Source organism: Peromyscus leucopus, chromosome 3 (assembly GCF_004664715.2).
Source record: "Peromyscus leucopus breed LL Stock chromosome 3, UCI_PerLeu_2.1, whole genome shotgun sequence".
NCBI classification, from domain to species: Eukaryota; Metazoa; Chordata; class Mammalia; order Rodentia; family Cricetidae; genus Peromyscus; species Peromyscus leucopus.
In genome coordinates this window covers 125,131,777-125,154,345 of record NC_051065.1, presented here as the reverse complement: position 1 = coordinate 125,154,345, position 22,569 = coordinate 125,131,777, and the positions used below count along the sequence as shown (strand labels likewise).

The following is a 22,569-nucleotide window of genomic DNA, read 5'->3' as shown; positions in this document are numbered from 1 at the left end:
TCCTATACCCACATCTGTGTATCTGTCCTTTCTTCATTCCCTCACTGCTCATAATCAGGGTTCCAGGACTGGAGCAGTGCAGGTCATGGTATCTAGGTTTGACTGAGACAGGGTTTCAATCGATAAAGTAGAAGAATGAACTAAGGATGATTGATTCCTGGCATCAATCTCGGACTTCCACAAACATATTTACACACACATCTCATAACGTTATTTATAAAATAGCAAGATCTGGAAAGTGTAAAAAGATAGAGGTACATAAGTTTGAGATAAAATGCTAACAAAAATTTCAAACATAACCTATCTGTGAGCAGAGAGCAGAGTCTCTGGCTCTGGAAGCCAATATGAGTGTACAGAAGAAAAGGGGTTAACTGATTAAGTTTCATAATTTAATAGAAGAGGGGCTGTGATCGATGCTCTGCATCTATGTCTTAACAGAGACATCCATCAAAATATCTTGAAGTCTGCCTGCATACATGACAGCCCAGGATGGATTTGCAGCCAATACAGAGTGGAGACTAATACATCAATGTCCTCCAGGACTGAGTTCTCCAGTGCCTGTCACAGTGCCCTGGTGTTATCTCTGATCTGCCCAATGCCACTGCCAATAGCTCAGTGTAACTACAGAATCCACACTTACAAAGATTACACACTGTCTATGCTGAAAGGGGAAGGGGACACTGGAAGACTCGCTGAGATTCAGGGGCAAAGTGGCCACAACTGTTCATGTCAACACTGTGCTGGGGGCTAAAACACACTGGGTACAAAAAAGAGCAAAATACTTTGCATCCAGATTAGAACTGTATATATCCTATGGCCCAGAGGGGGTTGTTACACTCACCTGAAAAAGTTAATGTTCTCTAGCCACCAAGGCAGGGACAAATCCAACAGACAGAAAAAGAGCCACAGAACTCAACAGTTTATCATTTCAGTTTATTTAACAAAATTTGCTAGGTACTAACCACATGAGGCAGAGCCCAGAGAGACAACAAGAAGATATGGTGTCTACAAGACAACAAGAAGATATGGTGTCTAGGGTTAACAGAGTAGTGGGAATAAGAAATGAACATGCACAGAGATCATCAATAGTGGCAGAGCTCTGGCAATGGAAGGACCTACCAGGTCAGAGCTCTCAACGAGGGAAATGTTCTCCAAGGGGAAAGAGAGGCAAGACAGATGGTACCCAATGTGGGGCAGCAGGGCTGAGAGAGCATCTTAGACACTGGGGTCACCTGCACGAGGGAGCTTCAGGATGGCGGGGGCCCTCTGAAATGGAATCTCAGGAAGGTGGGTTTGGAGACATGAGGGATGCTCAAGCTAGAGAGATACGGTGAGCAGAAGTGATCAGCGTGCAAGGGACCTGATGTTTGTGGAGCTTACAACGTTGCTCTCCAGTGTCAAGAGCAAGTGTCACTCATGGTTGTTACACAGTAAATACTGCAGTAGATGATGGATGGACAGATGGATGGATGAATGAAACGTTGAGACAATGCACTTACTCTAAGTCTACCCAAGGAAGAAAGCAAGATTTAATTACATTAGAAACAAACTCTCTCAGGCCAGGTTCCCCCATAAACAGTTTCTTTTCATCTTTATACATCTTTTCTTTTTTAATCAGCCAATATTTTTTAAAGATGTTTGTATACAAATACTTCAAATTTATTTTAAAATATTAGAAGACTTGACAACTCCAGGCTGCCTGTGCTACATGGGAATATGTGGGTACCAGTTTCATTAGGGCAAATACTCACAATTAGCCATAGTCTCTAGTGTGCTTCTAATGAAAGCCACTCATTTATGATGATACGGTAGACTAAAAAAAAAAAAAAAGACAGCATGCCTATTGTTTAAAGAAAAATAAAGTATATTCCTAGAAAAGAAGGTATTCCCATGTACCTACAATGTAAAGTACTATACACCAAAGAACAAGTCAGTCCCTCAGTAACCCAGTCAACTGACACCTTCAGCAGCTGAGATTTCAACCTCTAGAGCAAAAGAAGGCTTCAGCTCAGAGAAAGCTGTAGCATGGAAGTGTGATGTTCTGTCTGGATTATCAATTTGATGGGATTTAGAGTCACTTAGGGGACATAACTCTGGGTCTGTCTATGGCACTGTTTCCTGAAAGGGTTGAGGGGAGACACTTTAAAAAAAAATCCAAGATACAAAGAGATCCAAAGAAAAGGCAACGTAAGTCTGCCTGCCTCTGCTTCTTCCCGAGTGAGTCCGTGGCTGACATCAAAGCTTCTTCATCCTCAGCAGCTCTGCAGGGCCCATCACATTGGGACTGCCAAGGCCTCTAGATTCAGGGACTGAGCAGCCACAGGGCACTCAGCTTCTCCAGCATGCAGGTGGCCCTTGTTACCTAGCTTCTGCCATGTAACCCGATCTAACAACTCTTTTACACTACGCATACATCCTATGGGTTCAGTGCCTCTAGAAAATTCCAGTGCATCTGGTAAACATTTAAAATAATATGTGTGCCTGGATGACCTAAACTGCCCACCGGAGCACAGTGACAGTCCCTAACACCATCTAACCAGAACAGCGCCTCGGTTCCAGGTCACCCTGACTGTACTCCTCCAGGCACTCGTTAACAACTGTCTTCAGGAATTATGGGCAATTTTTCAGAGACTTAAGAAGCTAACTTCTCTCCATCTTTGGAATCCATTGCATTCAGCACACAATAGATTCTAAAAGAAATCTGTTGAATAAACAAATGAATTTAAATTACACTGGGAGTCGGAAAGGCTCATCTTTTCCTTTCAGCTCTAAGAATCTCTCATTTATTTGGCTTAGTCTTCATTTCTCATTTAGAACTAGGACAAGCAGTAGGAAATATTTTTTTCTGAAATAATCTTAACAGGAATCTCTGACCAGCCATGAGCCTCTCAGTTTAATGGACTCCCCCTTCCTCTTCCTACACAGCTGACCAGGAGAATGGAGCATGAGCTCAGAGCACTCAGATGGGCTGATCTCCAGGACAGCCACACCGGGTCCCAGGAAAAGTTCCAGCGCCCAATCATCTGACACCGAAGGAGGACAAAGGCAGAAGGGGCATGAGCTCCTTGCCTCCTCCCTCTCACCATCAGGAGCTTCAGATAAACTCCCATTTCCTTTTAGTATCATTTTAAGAAAATATCCTGATCTAGGGGAAGAAGCAAAACAAAACTCAATCAGGATGGATCCCAGAAAGAGAGACTTGTGCTGGGGGACATACAGGGTCCATTCTCAGAGGCCCCCGAGTGTACTTCAGTCTGCATGCTCCAAATCCATGAAGGATCCAGGTCTGGAAACTGGAATAGAGGGAAGGACTTTCCACTGTGGTAGCTCCAGTGCGCTCCTGTGCACCCACCCCACCCCACACACACCCGTATTTCCCCGGTACAGGTCAAGCAACGTTCTAGGTCAGTCTCTCTACTTTGTTCAGCTTCCTTGGCTTGAGCACCTGCCAACCCCACAACCCCGGTGCAGTCCAACAACTGAGCACCAAACTTGTTTGTGCTGCCTCTCATGGGAATGAGTCCTGGTTGGGCATTCAAGCCCTGAGACTCAGCCTCCTGTAACCTGGGGTTTCTTTACTAACATCAGAAAGCCCCTCTCCGTGGCAGCCCCCCTACACATATGCAGACCACAGCCACCTTGCAGAAAGGAACTGTCCCACAGCTTCTCCATTCTGTAGTTGTCCCATCAATAACGTCAGTCTAGTGCCTTGGTGAAGGCAAAGCACCTGACCCTCCCTCTCAGGGGACTATAGTGGAACAGAAGATATGAGTGCACGCAGCTGTCGGTGCCTGGAATATGAGCTACGTTGTACCAAGGACAATGTGACACTCGGACCTCCCTAAGCATAGGTCTCCACGGGGTGCCAGTGGTCACCAAGCTTCTCTGTGCGACCTTCAACCATGACTCCCTGCTCCTATCCCATCTCAAGAGAGTCGAAAGCAGATCTGAGAGGAAGCCTGAGATCTGCACCCAGCAGAGAACTAGCAGAGCTAAGAGACAGAGGTCTCAGACCTCAACTGAGGGCGCACAGGGTGAGCAAGTTCAACAGAAAACCCAGTGTGCTCAGCAGTAAGCATTCTTTTCCGAAAGAGAACTCAATCAGGAAAGGGGGGAGGGGCAAGTGTACTTCCTCCATCATTGTTTCTTGTGTGCATGTGTACCTGTGTGCGAGATATCGATGTGTGTGCATCTGAAGAAGAGCCTCAGCTGCCATTCCTCAGCTGCCATCCACCTTGTTTTTGAGACAGATCACCAAATAGGCTAAGCTTGCCAGCCAGCGAGCCCCAGAGATCTGCCTGGCTCTGCCTCCCCAGTCCTGGGTTAATAAGCACAGTGTTGCTACTATGCCTGACCTCTCCATTTCTTCCTTCCTTTCTTCCTTTCCTTTTTTAACATGGGTTCTGGGAGATTGACTCAGGTCCTCATGCTTGCCAGGCAAGCATTTTGCCTTCTGAGCCATTCATTACTCCAGTGGTATCAGGATTTACGGTGCTTTTCCTGGGTGCCCACAGCCCAGTATGACCCACCGAACATGCCCATCTTCCGTTGTTTCCATTTCCCCACCTCTAACTAACTGTCCTGCGGTTGTCAGGCTTGGGAATGGTTTCCACGGTCACCTTAGATCACTCAACCAATAAATAAGACCTGGTTCAGCTTGTTTCCCCTCTAAGGCGAATCTCATAGACGCTCAATCATCTAGGCTCTCTTCTCTATCCCTCCAGTTCTAGACAAATCGACAAATCGTCACTTCATCCCTCTGAAGAAACAAACTAGGCAACTGACGGCACCACAGTGTGGAGGGGATCCGGTTCTGACTGGATCCTCTCCTCCTCACTGGGCATGAGAAAGCTGCTCCCCAGGAGAGGTGCCAACCACCATCACTGTCTCCTTGGCACTCTGAGTGATGACAGACTAAAGGGAAGGCCATTAAAGGGGGACCCGGGCAGGAACATTGGTGACGCCACAGGAAAGAGAACATGGTCAAGAAGAAAACTGTCAAGAGAGAATCAGCAAACAGCTAGAAGCGCCCAGTGTCACGTATCTTAGTGACAGTTGTAACTAAGCTGCTAATTTTGCACTTACTTTCTTCGGGAAGGGTGTGTTCTCTAGCACCCCTGGGCACAGTCACGGGAAATCAGAGTTATCTCCTCTTGAGACTCCTGACTCCAAATATCCCCAAAGCACCTTCTGACCAACTGCTGTAAAACCAGGGCTTCCCCATCTCCCTCCAGTCCTCCAGTTCTCCAGAATGCCTCACAGGATTAAGGAAATTGCTGCTCCACAGGAGTGTTAGAACAAAACTCAGGACCAAGGGCAGCTAGCCATGCCTGGCAGAAGGCCTGGAGAATCCTAAACACACACCTGCCCAGCCTCAGACGCACCCAGCTCAGAGCATCAGGGTGGCATAGAATCTACCAGGGATGTGTGAGCGAACCCTGGTTGGGGTTTTACTGGGGCTTTATTATTTTAGGCTTCATTATTTGGCCCATTTGATTGACACAGGACTGAAGTCAATCTGCAGTCCCCTCCCCCTCTTCAAGTGGGAGGTAGAGCCGATATCACACAGCTCAAAGCCCATCTCTAATCATTCCTGGTCTTTTTAGCTCCATTTAGCGCATAGGGCCCACAGTGCGTCACTCGCTCCTCAGGCGTGGTGAACCCATTAGTCTACACCCTGAATAATATGAAATTCCTCACATTGAGAAATCCCAAGGGTTTAGAAAGAAGGTTTCTCTGAAGGAAGCCAAACCAAATACCAGACCAAATCTAGATGGCTGGACCATCTGCTTCCTTTGACAAGACTCTGAGGTCCCTGTGCTCCACCTGGTGACTTTAGAGAGAAAGCAGGGCATTGGCATGAATGGATCTTAAGCCTCCACGGGGAAAAGCGGAGGGTACAACCTCAGAGGTACAACCCCTGCCTCCTGCTCTGAACTCGCACCATGCACTCTGCTACTATGTGTGCTTCGGTGGTGTCCTGGGGGAAGGCTAAAGATCACCATTCTCTCCACTTTATACCAGCCATAGTCATCCTTCTACAGCCAAAGCTGCCCCTGACCTGAGGAACACAGGGCCCTCAGGGATCCTCTGCAATGTCCAAGGAGATCCCCCTCTGCTTCCCTTTTCTCTTCCAGAGAGGAAGGAAAAAGGTGAATTGAGACAGAAAACTGGGCTGGAGTATGGTGATGCTTTATTTGTGCTGAAATGTGATTTTATTTGTATGTTAATAAGTAAAGTGCCTGGGGGTCAGAGCCAATAACTAGCCATTTAGCAGAAGCTGGGCAGTGGTAGCACACACCCTTAATCCCAATCACATGACAGGCAGATCTCTGTGAGTTCAAGGACACCACCAGCATGGAGACACATGCCTTTAATCTCAATACCAACCATAGAAGACCTGGAGGTCTGTACAGACAGGCAATGACAAGGAGGTCATGTGGTTGGGTTTAGAACCAATGAGAAGGCAGAACAGAAAGTCAATAAAAAGACACACAGGAAGTAGTTCTCTTGCTGAGGGGAAATGGCAGTGAGGGGTAAGAAGGCGGTTTTAAGTCTCAGCTCTTAGCTACTGCTCTGACCTCTGGGTCTTTTAACTCTGCATTTGGCTCTGTGTTTCTTATTTAATAAAACTGTTCAGAATTACACCTACTCTGGAGAGATGGCTCAGTGGTTAAGAGCACTGGCTGTTTTTCTATTTGAGTTGGGTTTCTATTACAGGAAGCTTACAACCCATCACTCCAGCTCCAGGGAGATCTAGCTCCCTGTTATGGCCTCTATGGGCACTGCACCCCAGTGCATATATATACATACACATACATACATACATACACACACAGATGCACATACAGATGTACACACATACAGACACACATACAGAGAGACACACAGACACACATACACATGCACACAGAGACCATACAGACACATATACATACATACATACATACATACACACAGATGCACACACATTCACACAGGCACATACATACACGTAGGTACACACACAGAGACACACGTACATACCCACATAATAGAGACAAACAGATACATACACTCAGAGACACACGTACACACACACAGACACAAATATACACACAGACATACATACACATACACAGAGAGAGACACACACAGACACAAAGACACACACAAATATAGACACATACACAGACACATACAAACACACAGACACAAACCACACCCACACTCACCCCCCACACACACACATCTTTTAAAAAGACAGGAAACAAGCAGACTTCCCATGCAAAGAGTGCAGCCCCATGTTTAATTCTTCAGCCCTGCTTCACAAGCCGGGCAAAGTCTGCATGTTATAGACAGACAGCTCACAGGCAAAGTCTGTGATGTTATAGACAGACAGCTCACAGGCAAAGTCTGCATGTTATAGACAGACAGCTCACAGGCAAAGTCTGCATGTTATAGACAGACAGCTCACAGGCAAAGTCTGCGTGTTATAGACAGACAGCTCACAGGCAAAGTCTGCATGTTATAGACAGACAGCTCACAGGCAAAGTCTGCATGTTATAGACAGACAGCTCACAGGCAAAGTCTGCATGTTATAGACAGACAGCTCACAGGCAAAGTCTGCATGTTATAGACAGACAGCTCACAGGCAAAGTCTGCGTGTTATAGACAGACAGCTCACAGGCAAAGTCTGCGTGTTATAGACAGACAGCTCACAGGCAAAGTCTGCGTGTTACAGACAGACAGCTCACAGAGCAGAGGCAGAACACTGAAACCAGTGACAGAAAATGACATCGGACAGCAGTGGGTTTATGGAGGGCTTGGATGAGGACAGTCCCTAGAAGATTCTTGTGCTGTGTGTGTGTGTGTGTGTGTGTGTGTGTGTGTGTGTGTGTGTGTTCCCAAGATGGTGGACCAAACCCGCAAGGGGTGTTCATGCCTCAAGGGCTCTGACCTAAGCATGGATTTTCCAGCACTGGACGAGTAATTCGCTAGTTATAGGGAAGTGGAGTCTAGCTGGAGAAGCAGATCACAGAGCACGGGCTCTCGGGGTTCCATCTGGTCCTGGGCTCCTCTCTGCCTGACTCCCTGCTTCCCACAAATGAGGCAGCAGCCCTACCATGATGCTCTGCCTCATCACAAGAAACCGCAGAGCCAGCCAGCCACAGACTCGAACCGTGAGCTACAACCTTCTTCCTGCCTTCTCCACTCTCAAGCATGTTGTCACAGTGCCGGAAAAGTGACTGACAGATCAGAGTAAGAAACTAAAGGTGAAACGCTGAGAATGTTTAGATCGGGAGTCCTGAGCAGGCCTCCATGACAACGTAATGTCTATGCAGACGCTGAAGGCACAGAGGCCATCGGCAGCGGCAAGTCTGGCCTGTGAAGGAAGCAAGGGCTCCAGGGGGCTGGGTGGAAAGGACAGCCTAGACGTCAGCGTGGGAGTCAGGAGTCAGGACTTCGCAGGCAGAAGCCACATCTTATCACTGGGAGGAGACACACTACCATTCCTTTGGCATGACCAAACATTCCTCAGTCCTCATAAAGAGGAATGGCTAGACTGAAAGTCTGGAAAAAATAAGAGTGTGGCTGCAAAGGAAAATAGAAAGACATTGGTCAATAAAAACAGACTGCTTTTGAAGGCAATTCTATTATTACCTTCAGGGACAAACTTGTAGAAAAAACCCACAATCCAATGCTTGGTTCCTCTCCTTTCCTGCTCTTCCTATACAGCCAGACTGAGGTCTAGACTTATCTATGAGACCATGATCACAATCTCTGCCTCCAGTGCTTTCTTAATTTAATATAGAAGTTTCATTTTTTTAAAAAAATAATTTTCCCCATAGAGACTTTACTGCCTCCAATTCTTTTTTCCTTGTCTGTGTGTCCATCACAGAATGTCTGGGTACCTTAATCAAATATTCCAGGCCATCTTCACTCTTGTCTAGAGTATACAGAAAACAGTATGACCCAGCAGAGACAAAGACCTCAAAGGGGTCAAATCAGCAGGAGGAGAGCCAAGATGAACATTTCAGTGTTCTCGGGTACAGGGCATGGAAGCTAACGCTTGCACATTCTCAGAGTTGGAAGAATTCTATGACTACTGGTAAAATCTCTCATTTTCAAGCATTAAAGCATTGCAGGTCCCCACAGCCACACATATTAACATATTCTATTTTTTAGCTCTGACATTTAAACCACCCACTTCACTCTTATGATTTATGTTAGCATCAGAAGCATTCAGTAAAACTTTAGAGCAAATAATGATCTAATAGCCTAAACATGGAAAGAAAAACCCTGAGTTTAAGGTCCTGCAACCAGCCTAACTTTCCCCATCTTCAGTGCTGAAGACCACGGGTTCTTTGTTGAGTCAGGCTCCACTCACCGACTGAATGGAAATTTCCACAGGAACCTCTTCCTGAGAGGAAAGGGGAAAAGGATAAAATAAAAACACGAAGTACCTTTTAAATCAATCAAGGCAATTTCAAGGGGGAGTTATGGGCACTGTGGCCTTTGGTTCTGTGTCAGTTAAGTATCTACAGAGAAACTTAATGCATTCCTCCTGATTTCAGAGGTCACACCCAGGGAGGGAAATGACATTATGTCCTTTACAGGAACATGGATGCAACTGGAGACCAGAAAAGACAAATATCAGATGTTTCCTCTTGTATGTGGAACTTGGATTTTATATAGATATAAAACCACATATATAATACACATATGCATATACACACAGATATATAACATGCAGGTATCTGTATATTTACTATGTAGAGAAGCAGTAGGAACTAATGGGAGGGGCAGCCAGAAGAAAGAGGAGGGTATGGGCTGAATACGGTGAAAGCACAGGGCGTACTTGAGTGAAAACAGTCTGTTAAGTCCCCTCCCCCATTATATGCACTGAATGAACACCAATAAAAAAAAACTTAAGGATAAAAACAAGCAGAATCAAAAGAACGTGAAGACTGCAGAGTAAGTTTTCACATGCTTTGTTTCTTCTCTACTATTGTCTAAATATATTCCTGCATGTCCTTGCTCACGAGCAGAGGTGACTATTTGCAACACGTTGGCAGAACCCCCAGAAGCAATCCAGAGAAAAAATACTTACAATAGCCACATGAGAGGTCACCATTACTCGCCTACAAGTCTGATGCTTGGGTTTGGAAGCCAGCAGGGCAGCCAGCGGGGAGAGAGGGCAGTGCAGAGGAAAGCCAGGATGAGCAAGAACCACAGACAACATGCTACATCTCACTCTCTCTTTCTCTCATTCTCTCTCTCTCTCTCTCTCTCTCTCTCTCTCTCTCTCTCTCTCTCACACACACACACACACACACACACACACACACACACACACACTGCCCCTGAGGCCCCACCTTATCAAGGCAAACTTGCAGAAGGCCTGACTCTTCCACTCTAGCTGCTCACACCTGTGCTGGCATTCCCAGCCACCGAGGAAGCTCAGGGGAGACTGGAGGCCTGTGACCTGAGCTACTGTGGTCCCCACCAGGAGCAGGCAGCACTTCCTGCTCAAGCTACACAAGACTCCGGATCTCAGCCTGATCATGGCCACTTCCCTCCCACCTTCCAAACCTCTCAGAAATGTCTCCTGGGGTCAGCCCTAATACAGAGTCACCCTGGGAAGAGGGATCTAGAGACAGTCACAACAGAGAGAAAGTGATGGCATATACAATCCTGTCACACCTTGTTTCACTGCTGTAGGCTCTGCAACTGTATCATCTGGTCACCTTTTCCTCAGTCAACTTCACCTTTTATGTGAGAAGCATGACAAGGCTCTTTACTATACAGGTATATGTTGTTGATTGTCTTTACTCTGTGGTCTTTTGGGGAGGCCTGCCACCCAGCTCCCACATAAATCACACAAGGAGGGTTATACTTCATTATAAATGCCCAGCCTTAGCTTGGCTTGTTGCTAGCCAGCTTTTCTTAACTTAAATTTTCCCATCTACCTTTTGCTTCTGGGATTTTTTTCTTTTCTAACTTCTGTATATCTTACCTGCACTCTTACTCTGTGATTTGCTGTGTGGCTGTGTGGCTGGCCCCTAGCATCCTCCTCTCTTTTTCTCTCATGCCCTTTCTTCTTTTTTCTCCTTGTATTTATTCTCTCTGCCTGCCAGCTCCACTGATCCTTTCTCCTGCCTCGCTATTGGCCATTCATATCTTTATTAGACCATCAGGTGTTTTAGATAGGCAAAGTAACACAGCTTCACAGTTTAACAAATGCAACATAAAAGAATGCAACACATCCTTGCACCATCAAACAAATGTTCCATAGCACAAACAAATACAACACATCTTAAATTAATATTCCACAGTAGGTACAGTGTTATTCCTTATATACAAGCATTGGTCCAGCAAAAAAATTATATATCAGTTGATTATGTTTGTTCTTAAGAGAGTTTCCATCTTTCAGTATGTGACATACATTTAATATAGAGAGATTATAAACTTACTTTTACTAAGAAAAAGAAAAAAGTTTATATTTTGATTTGGAATTCTATGAGAACAAAAAGTAAGGCACAAAAATAAGAGAAAATGGATCAACTCTGGGACATTTATAGAGCAGACTACCACTCAGAAATGAAAAGGAACAAACTCTTCATTGCACAGAACCACCTGAATGAAGCTTCAGAGAAATGCTGAGATTTAAAAAAGAAAGAAGCCAATCTCAATAAAGTGTGCGCTAAAAAATTTTGCTTATATAACATCAAAATGATAAAATTATAGAGATGGAGAATTAGTGGTCAGGGTGGTAGTTTGTGGGTTAAATGTTAGACTTTAGGTGTGTTGATATGATGAGGAAGTATAGAGTTCACGCGATGGAAGTGTTCTAGACTTTGTAACTATAGTAGAATCTCAGAAATTGACACCTGCCATAAAACTGCAGAGAACTAAATATACATCAAAATAAATAAAATACCTATGCAAAAGCTGGTGAAATCTACAAGATGGGGGGGGGGTGGATCCTAAGGATTATATCAATGCTATTTCCTGCACCCAGGACCACTAGCAGCAACACCCACAATGGGCTGGGTACTCCCATTTCAATCACTAATTACGAAAACGCCCTTCAGGCTTGCCTACAGCCCCATGTCATGGAGGCTTTTCCTCAACTGAAGTTCCCTCCCTCACAGATGACTCTAGCTTGTGCCAAGTCGACACAAAAACCAGTCGGGACACTAGGCCAACGCTTGGCTCATACCAAATGCTCAAAGTGGTTCTTTCCATTCCTTTTTGCAGGTTTAGGTTATACAGGTCTAACTAGACATGGCAGCTCACTGAATCTGTAATCTCAACACTGAGGAGGCTGAGGCAGGAGAACAGCCATGAGTAAAGAACTATCCTGGGCTACATAGTGAATCCCAAGCCAGCCTTGGGTATGGAGTGACAGCCTGTCTCAAGAAACAAACAAACAAAAAACAGGAGGAAGAGGAAAGGAAAGAAAAACTATTAAGTGTCTGAAGTCTTCAGGGCCCTTCAGTCCATGCTACCGCACCAGAACATGGGTTGCACCTCATTGACTACTCAAGAGGTGGCCACTCCGATTGAAACCGACCACATGAACAGGACTGGTCTGCTTCTCTTCATGATAAGGTAACTATTCCAAGTCATACCCTGTTGCTCTCTAGACTCACAACTCAACTGGCCCATTAAAAAAAGGGGAGGGGCCATTGCTGTGCCTCTATTTGCTTTCTGTTGCTGTGATGAACACCACAACCAAGAGAGAGAAGGGTTTCTTTGCCTTACATGTCTGGACCACAGTTCCGTCGTTTAGGGAAGTCAAGGCAGAAACTCATGCAGAGACATGGAGGAACACCCCTTACTCAGCTTGCTGTGACCACCTGCCCAGGAGTGGCACCACCCACAGTGAGCCGGACCCACCCACATCAATCATTAGTCAGGAAAATGTCCACACAGGCTTACCTACCGACCAATCGGATGAGAGCATCATATTCTCAACTGAGTTTCCTTCTTCCTAGATGGCCCTAGCTTGTGTCAAGTTGACAAAAAACAAAACAAAAACCCACAAAACCAAAAACAACATAGCCAGCACTCTTCTAGCAACCCACACAGCAAAGGGCCATGTTTTAGAAACCAAACTTCTCTGCATAGACAATGAACACCCAGAAGAGGTTGCATATTCCCCTTCCCCTGCTCTGCCACCCTGCCCATCAACCCAGCCAGCGTCCCCTTCTTCACTAACCGGCCCCCACCAGGGGATGAAGTCAAGCTGGTGATGTAAGAGGTGGAGTTTCTGCACACCCTCCCTCCCTTCTCTGCCCTGGCAGAGCTCCTATTAGGAACTATTGAAAACACTTGGACAGCCAGCCCCGAACACGTACACATCCTCCAGCAGGCATTCAACCCTGGCCCTTCAAATGGAAACTGCTCAGGCCAGGGCCTAGGGCTGTAAAAAGTCTGCATATGGAGTGCTGTGAGCTTATACAGCTTCAAATTAATCAACAGCCTCACCTACTCAATGAAAAAGCCCACCAAGGAAGCGTTCCTATTTTTAAGATTAAAAAAAGAAAAACAACTGGGAAATTAAAAAGGCTGAGAAACTGCAGCTAAGGCTACCTTGGGTTGAAAATCTACACAACTTTCCAAAGATAAATGTTTATAAAACATCCGCTTGGGAGTCAGACGTGTTATTTTCTCAGCCTCTTTAAAACATTAGTTTATTTGAAAGAATGACGTGAAAGCCAACTGCCGGGTTTCCTTTTGTAAGTCATGGGGCCTGAAGGTCCACGCTGACTGTTACTTTGCCAACTGTTCCCAGAGATCAGTGCCATGAACTACGGCTCCGATGACAAGGATTGGAAAGCAGGTTTCGGGGCTAATACCCTGTGAGCTGTTGAGTCCTACTCACTCACACCAACTCAAATGCGGAGTCAAGTTACACTGAATGGAGTTCAGCTCTTGGGTTCCAGCCCGTTCTTTCCCCAGAATTCTAAATTCAAGCGGATACCCCACCCTACTAACGCGTACTTTCGGTCCGGATCAACTACTTCACACTAGAAATGCTGTGTCATGATTCCGGAGCTGGGGAAGGGTCTCTGCGACCCCAGGCAGGTGCCTCACCACGCGTACGTACTCGGCGTGGGTCCCGGGGGCTAGGCGCCGCGTGACGGACTCGGAGGCTGGGGTTGGAGATGGTCGGGTTAGGGAGACTATCAGCGGCCTAGTGCGCAAAGCCTGGTGCTCAGGGTAGGGTCCCTGACCCCTCTTCTCAGCTTCTGACTGAAACACTCACAGCCTGGCAGCTCCAGGCGCATCCTAGGCCACCTGATCCGGTCCCCTCTACTAGTCATCTGCCCAGCAGTCCAACCTTCCGAGAGAAGCTAACAACTTGGAGCAACGCCACCCTCTGGAACCCTCCGATCGCCAGGAGAAGACCGGGAAGGGTAGGGAAGGGTCGGGTGCGAAGTCAGGTCTACCAACCCTGAATCCTCGGGAACCTAGCAGGGAGAGCGCAGTCTCAGGAGAAACTCAGTTCCAACTCTGCAGCCGGTGCCCCAGGAGCCAGGAAGCGCGGGAGAACCTAGGCTTAGCTGAGAGGACCGGGCAGAGCAGGGAGGTCCCCGAGTACCGCGGAGAGAACCCAAGACAGAAAAACAAAACAAAACAACAACAACAACAAAAAAAAAAAACAAAAACAAAAACAAAAAAAAACAAAAAAACAAAAAAAAAAAAAAACGGTGCAATGTTTGAGAACCGGGGCAGAGCCTTCAGAACCTGGAGCTGATCCTAGTAAGGACCAGAGGCAGAGCCAGGAGGACTCGGGACAGAGCCTGGCACAGCAGGATCGGGGCCAGAACCGGGAGGGTCCAGCCAGAGCGACGAGGTCCTGGGGCAGAGCGCAGTGAACCTCGGTCAGAGAGAAGCCCGGGCTTCGCTGACAGAATACTAGACAGAGCCGGGAGGACCTGGAGCCGAGTAGAAAGCACTGAGGATAGAACCAGGAGCACCAAGCAGAGGACCTGGGGCAGAGCCAGGGGAACCCAGATGAGCAAGGAGGGGCAAGCGTAAAACATAGTAGACCAGGCTGAGCCGGGAGAACACGAGGTAAAGCGAGGAGGACCGGGCTGATGGAAAGAAGATCTAGGGTAGAGCCCGGAGGACAGAGCTGAAAGGGGAGGGCACCCTAGAGGAGGTACGAATGGATCCGTCGTAAGTGCCCCCGCAGTGCCACCTCTTCTCCGGGGACAGGTGAACAGACCCCAGGGCGCACGGGGCTCACCTGAAGGACAGCACGCACAGCGGCCGATAGGACTTGTGGCTGGTGCTGTCCGCCAGGCCTTTGCCCCAGAAGTCGTTGGCGAAAACGGCCCAGCGCAGCGGGGTCCCGGGCCGCACGTCGGGGTTGTTCACGATCGCCCACACGTCGTCGTGCACAAACTCGCCCCGCAGTGAGCGGCCGTAGCACAAGCAGCTGGCCCCGGCTAGCAGCGCAGCCGCCCCGGCCGGAATCAGCCCGCAGCGCGGGCGCCGCGAGGGCGCGCGCTCCCCGCCGCCGCGGTCCCCGCGGGTCACCAGCATCGCGCCGCCGGCACGGCCGCTCCCGCGCGGCGCGCATCCTCCCCGGCCGGGGTCCGGGCGCGCGGCGGCCTGCGTTGCTCGGGCATCGCGCGCCCACTCTCCCCGCCCGGGCGCCCCGTGCTCCGCCGCCGCGGTGGCCCAGCTGCAAATAAACAGCGGTCCCCCCGCCTCCCCGGGCCATCGCCGCCGCCTCCGCCCACTGCGCATGCCCGCTCGCGCGCCTCCGCCTCCTGGATCCCGGGACCCAAGGTCCCTAACACCTGGCCTCCGCCCGCGGGCGCCGGGTCCCAAGCGACTAGAGCGCGCACAGGTGGAGCGGGGGCGCTGCTGGGCTGGGGGTGAGGGGAGCGGCATGCGGGAAGGCCACTCGGGGTCCCTCAGGGTACGCCCAGCTGCTCTCCCAGACCTATCCCCAGTCCATCTCAGCTGCGGAGGGACAGGTCTCCGCCGCCTCCTGGCTGCGAGCCGGGATGCTTAGCAGGTGCGCTGTCTGCACCCCAATACCGTCTCTCCCCAGAGAAGCTAGAGATTAGACACCCGCAGAACAGCGCGAGGACACGCTCCAGCGCCCGCAAGGCTTGAAGCCTTACACCGCGTTGCGCCCCAACCCTGGGAACGCACGCAGCGGTCCCTTCCACGAAGCTGAGGGGTGCATGCCAGGCTGTGGACTACCTCCTTGCAGTGTTGCATTGCTGCTGCTGCTGCTGCTGCTGCTGCTACGGTTTACAATAAGCCCTGGGTTTGATTTTTTATTTTCGTCCGGCTGACTCTTCCTTTTGTTTTTCCTTTAAACTCTTAAGCAATGAGAGGCGCCGAACACATCACTTCTGGCTTTCTTTTGGTTTTGGTTTTGAGACACTGCCTTACTCTGTCGCCCTCTGGCATTGGTTATGGAAGGAGCCAGGCTGTCTTCCTGCCTCAGCCTCTCTGGCCCAGCTACTTTACCTGCTGTCTTACTGGATATCTTGGGTGTGACTATTGTCTCTTGAATAGTGCATGCAAGACTGCCCCAGCCCTGTCAATACAAATTAAAACTGCAGACGCCCTGGCACTGCCTCTGACTCAGAAACTTCCTGTCTTTCCCCAAACTGTGCTACTTTTGAATGCCAATCACAATATGTAAATAAATGAGGTGTTCCAGAGTAACACCCAAATTCCCCTAGAATTGAAAAGCCCGTTAATTCTTTCAGGCCGCTTATGAACTGACGTGGCTTTAATACTGAAGTTAACTGAGATTTCCATACATCCAGACCACAAACCTCAAAGTAAAGTCACCATTGAAACAGACAGACAAACAACGACAACCAATAAAAGAAAAAAAAAAAAAAACACCTTTGGACAAGAAAGAAAAGAAAATTGAAACGTAAAGGAGAATTTGTTCTTTGGCAAGAGGGAGACCATGTGTGAGAGAGACTGACTTGTATCCGTGTGTGTGATGATAGATGTATTATGTGAGAGACTATGTGTGTGAAACTGTGTGTGAGAGAGACAGAGACTGTGTGTGGTAGACTCTCTGTGTATGTGTGAGAGAGACTGACTGTGTGTTGGGAACACTAAACAATACAAGAGGGACATTTCCCAACCATAACTGGCTCTCTAGACCAGTAGCAGCAGAGCACTGCCCCGTGGAAACGGTCACTGGTGATAGGCCAGTGTGTGTGTGACGCATAAGAGCTATCTAGGGACAATGCCCTAAACCCAGGAGAGACTCCAAAAACAGATTCTATGGCAGTTCACTTCCTCACAGCACTCATGCTACCTTCTCAAGAGGAATGCTGCCCCATCTCAGCAGTTTGGGTTTTTAGGTGGAGCAGAATCAGGGCTGTCAGTGATGGTGACCTCGCTGGAGGGTGACTGGAGCTGAACCTGCAGAGAGAGGGAAGAAGCATTCGGGAAGTAGAGACTGTCCCCCAGGTTCCGTGACATTTGCACTCTTTACTTCAAATGTTGGATGTGAGGTCCATTCAGAATCAAGATGTTCCCTGACTTACAAGGTTCAGCCTAGAGCCTTCCAGTTTGGCAGTGGTGGAGAGCCATACGCCTCACAGAAACCAAGCTTTGAGGGTTGGGTTTGGTATTCCTGAAGCTCCAGGAAGCCCCACTGACACCGTGGTGTTCAGGTTAAGCTTGAAGTTCCACAGGTTGGAAGTATTAAATGTGTTTCGACGTATGACATCTTCAATGCCCAACACATTGTTCACAACATATATTGTGAGCCCGGGAGCACCTGTAGGGAGATTCTCCTAGAGCCTCATTTCCTAACCCAATCAGCTCTGGGCCATAGAGTGCCGGCATCAGACAGAACCAGCCACCAAGCTGGCTGCTCCCCTCTCCAGGTACAAAACACTCAGCTAGTAAAGGGGACCAAAAGTAAATTAGATATAATATCATATCTTGCTACTTAGTCTCCAATTATTGTTAAGATCTTGATAACTGCAGGAATACTACCTTCTAAGATATCTGTGTCCACCCAGAGCCATCTAAAACAAACAATCCCAGAAGTGCCCTTGAGGCTCAGCCAGAGTCCTAGAGGTTTCACATCTGCAGGAGCAGCACCCAGCAGTCAAACAATGGGGGGGGGGCGGGGGCGGGGGGCGGGTATTTTGCATTCAGAGCTCGGCACCTTCTTAACTCTGATATGGTATTTTCGCAACACCCCTCACTGACACTCCACCCCTCTCCCTGCACACACGCAGTTGGCTCCTGAATATCAATTCCCACTCAGCTCCTGGCTGCATTCAGGGTTGAGCCTGATCCCTTTTCCCACAGCAAGATCTTGTTGCATGGTTCTATGCCTGTCACCATTATCCAGAATAAAGTCAGCCTGACTGTGTTTTAGCAAGTATCATTCAATAATTTGTTTTTCCTTGAATAAGGTCGACTGTGATTTTTTCATCCTAACAATACTCCCTAATCAGGTAGGTTATATACAGGAGATCAAGTGCAATGTTACAAAGGCAGAAATTTAGCAAAATGATTGACAACAATACTTTAAAATATTAATTTTTAATGTTTAGTAATTTAAATATTATCTCTTCTTCAAGACAACGCTGTAAGCAGCAGTGCTCCAGACTTACCCAGTACCTGGCAGTGTGGAGAGCAGTCTGGGATGTCTGCAGGAGTAGCTGTGGTCTTCCTGGGTCCCAGACTGGTGGCTGAAGAGATTGCATCCCCAGGAGATAAGATGGACTTGACATGGAAGTAAACTGGCTTCCCTTTCCATCCCTGGGGCTATACAACAGCTTCACATAGCAAACAGGAACATGTCTCAAAAACATCTGTTATCTTTAACATTCCATCACTTGGACAGCAAAACTTGTCACCCTGCTCCTACAAGACAAAAGTACACATGTGAACATTGCACTGTACCATGTAGAAGAAAGAAAAATACCTTTTTCCTCCTGTCCTTTTTGGCTTTATCTGGGTCTACACAATAGATGGCAGATTAGCAGGAAAGGCTTTAAACTGATTTAATATATTATTTGAAAGACCCAAGAGACATACAAAAATGAAGTTGAGCCTGGTATATATTTTTTTCACTATCTTTTATGTGAATAGATGCTGTGGGATGTTCTGTATGTTAAATTGTTGCTCTGATTGATTAATAAATAAAACACTGATTGGCCAGTAGCCAGGCAGGAAGTATAGGTGGGACAAGGAGGAGAATTCTGGGAAGTGGAAGGTTGAGGCAGAGAGACACTGCCAGCTGCCACCATGACAAGCAAGATGTAAGGTACTAGCAAGCCATGAGCCATGTGGCAACTTATAGACTAATAGAGATGGATTAATTTAAGATATAAGAACAGTTAGCAAGAAGCCTGCCACGGCCATACAGTTTATAAGTAATATAAGTCTCTGTGTGTTTACTTGGTTGGGTCTAAGCGACTGCAGGACTGGCAGGCGAGAGAGATTTGTCCTGACTGTGGGCCAGGCAGGAAAACTCTAGCTACAATTAGATGTGTTTTGCCGGCATGAATGTCAGCGTACCATGTGCTTGTAGTGCCAACAAATGCCAGAAGAGGACTTCAGATCCCCTGGGACTTGAGTTATAGAGAGCTGTGAGCTGCTATGTGGTGCTAGAAATCAAACTCTGGTCCTTGAAAGAACAGCCAGTGGGCACTCTTAACCACTGAACCCCTTTTATACCCTAACCTGGTGATTTGTTTGCTTGTTTGTTTTATTCAGTTTGCTGGAGACTAGATAATCATGGGATAGGATCATGCTAGGACAGATGGTGTGAGTGGCAGTAGTAACCAGGGAAAGTTGGCAAGGCTGATCTGCCACCGCCTTGCACAGCTCCTAGAACTAGACCTGACTGGGGCAGTGAGGGAATGAAGAAAAGACAGACAGACAGACACAGGGACACACCAAAAGTTGGGATCAGGTGGGGAGAGCTCTCTGATGAGAAACCGCAGCACCCTGGAAGCTCAGAGAGTTTAATATAGATATATATAGTCGATCAGGGAGGCAGAGTTATTGCATACAGCCTAACAAGAGGTGGGGTTATTATATACAGCTGAACAAGGAGGCAGGTTTAACTAATCTCAGTAGGAGCAGGCTCTGGAGGGGAGTAAACTTCAGGCCATAAATATCTGGGGGGAAGAAAGCTGTACTGGTCATTTTCTGCACACACTATCAACATTCACATTTGGATCAGGAGGGAAAGCTTTGCAATTTCCCATGGGTCTGAGGCTTTAGGATCCTAGATGTGTGGTGCCCATGTCTATCAAACCATACACACTCATCAGTACTTCACACACACACAGAGGGCTTCCTCTGCTCCCCACACTAATCCAGTCAGGTTCACTCTGGAGCCTCCATGTTTGGAGACGGACACCTCTCCACCTCTTAAATTCTGGCTGTAACTGCTCACAGCTTCAGTGTCCTGTCAGTGACAGTCCAGCACAGTTCCCCAGTGTGAGGCCAGGTCCAGGGGTGAGGTGTGAAGTCAATGGGGACATTCCCTCAAGAAGGAGTGGCCCCTAGTCCTTCTCTTCTCTTTTGTTTCTCCCGTAAGGCGAGGGTGTTTGTCCCTCCACATACTTCCCACCATGACCAGTCTAAAGCAGTGGGGCCCACTGACTGGGAGCTGCAGCCTGGGAAAGTGTGAGACAAAAATAAACCTTCCTCTTTGAAGTTGATTGTCTCAGACAGGATCAGTCCTGTGACCGGCTTCAGACAAACGCCCTTCTGTACGTTCAAGTGAAATGTCCAGTGCCCCGAGGAGCCATGCCGTGGGATGAATGCCCTGATCCCCATCAGTGAAAAGACTGACTGAGTTCTCCAGAGAGTTTGGAGTCTCTGCTTTGAAACTGCTGCCACATACAAGTAAATATGCGCTGTCTTGGAACTTAAATTTAAGTCATTATGCACAACAGAAAAGAACACTGTTTTCACATGAGGCAAGTGTTACATGCATATATTTTTATCTTACACTTATAAATCAAAATGCTACTTTTAGTTTCTCATACACCAGCCACAATTTACACAAAATGTCAGAAGCACTAAAATGCCATTGTATAAATTTACACTTAAAATTAAATCCAGAGTCACACAGAACAAGGTTGTACGAAGAGTGCAATTTATAGGTAAAACTCCTGGGTCAGGTTCATGAGCTCTACACAAACTTTATATTTTGAGATAATTTATCAGACATTTGGCCCAGTGCTGCTGTGGCCTGTAACACATTCTCAACAGCTCTTGTAACCACTGGACCAGCAGAAAGAAGTATCTCAAAGTCAAAGATGACCAAAAAAAAATTCCTGATCATAGTATTGATCAGGTATGATGCTCACTCAGGTCCACCTTGTGCTACAAAGGTGGCAAGACCACACAGAGACAGAGAGAGCGCCTCGTGGCAGTGCTCTACGGGGTTTCCAACAGGTGGAAACCATCTGTAAATAAGATCAAGAGCTTAGGAATAATAAGGCAACGTTAAAATGATAAGTTTTGAGTATTTGTTGTTAGCGGTGGGTAAGAGGGAAGCCGAAACACAGCTGCGGTTTGAAGAGATCTTTTCAGAGACGTCTACTGGGTAAAGTGGGATTCTTGACTTCAACGCAAAAAAGAATTTCAGGATAGGTCATATGAAGCAGAGCTTGAGTTTATTAAAAGAGAATTTAGCATAGACTTAAGCACAGGCATTAACAAAATAAGAGGCACACAGGAGAGGATAATAATACACATATAAGGGAGAGGCCATGTATGTGACATCTGAAGTTACATTGTTCAAAGAATTTCTAAATCTTTCTCTCTCTCCTCCCTCTCTCCCCTCCCCCCTTCCTCTCTGTAAGTGAGATGTAGGGCGGTTCCTGAGGCACTCCAGACAGCTGTCAAGGTAAAGGCACAGCTCACAAGAGGGTGCACAGGGCAGTTAGGTCACTTTAAAAAAAAAAAAAAAAAACTACAAATAAAGTTCATAGTTTTTGTTCATGAAATTCCCAGAAAATTGTAAATTTAGGGCTTTGAAAGGAGTTAAGAGCATACTTCAAGGTCATGTGCATGCAAGCCTTAAACATGGCTCATTGCTATTTTAACATTCTTGTTTGAAAATATCTCTATATAAAAGGAATGTTGTGTCTTTGTAAGCCACCTTCACAGCAAATGTTAACTGTGCTGAATTATTGACTCTCAGCTGGTGAGCTACTGGAACCTAACTCATCCCATGTCTCCTTAACTTCCTGTCTTTCTATCCTCATTTATTATTTTCATTTTTAAAACTTAATTTTTTATAAAGTCCATGTTTAGTATCTGACTCATAAAATCCCTCAGTTGACTCTATTCCACCGTTAGATAGAATAGTATTGGCTGTGATTGGAGTTATAGTTTTGTAACTTTGAATTAAATGGTAAATATTGGAAGGTTATCATATTTTTTTGAAGAATGAAGTTCTCCATAGACAAGTCTGGCCTTTGACCTTGGCCCCTGGGGAGTATCTAGAACATTCTGCCTCACAGGAGTCTCTTTGCTGGTGGTTCAATGCTGGATCATCTAGCGTGGATTAAGGTGGGGTTTGGATCACAGCCA

General features: G+C 47.1%; 1 protein-coding gene across 4 annotated transcripts in view; it reads right to left on the bottom strand.

The window, feature by feature from the left end:
* The window catches only part of Tmtc1 (transmembrane O-mannosyltransferase targeting cadherins 1), a 217,429-nt gene extending 201,721 nt beyond the window's left edge, over positions 1–15,708 (bottom strand). For 2 of the 4 annotated variants that reach the window (XM_028892402.2, XM_028892401.2), the window contains exon 1: positions 15,245–15,708. In XM_028892402.2, the coding sequence (XP_028748235.2) occupies positions 15,245–15,543 (299 nt within the window). In that variant the 5' untranslated portion in view covers positions 15,544–15,708. The remainder of the gene's footprint in view (positions 1–15,244) is intronic. The other 2 variants (XM_028892403.2, XM_028892400.2) reach the window with 2 other exon arrangements.
* Positions 15,709–22,569: the final 6,861 nt, after the last annotated feature.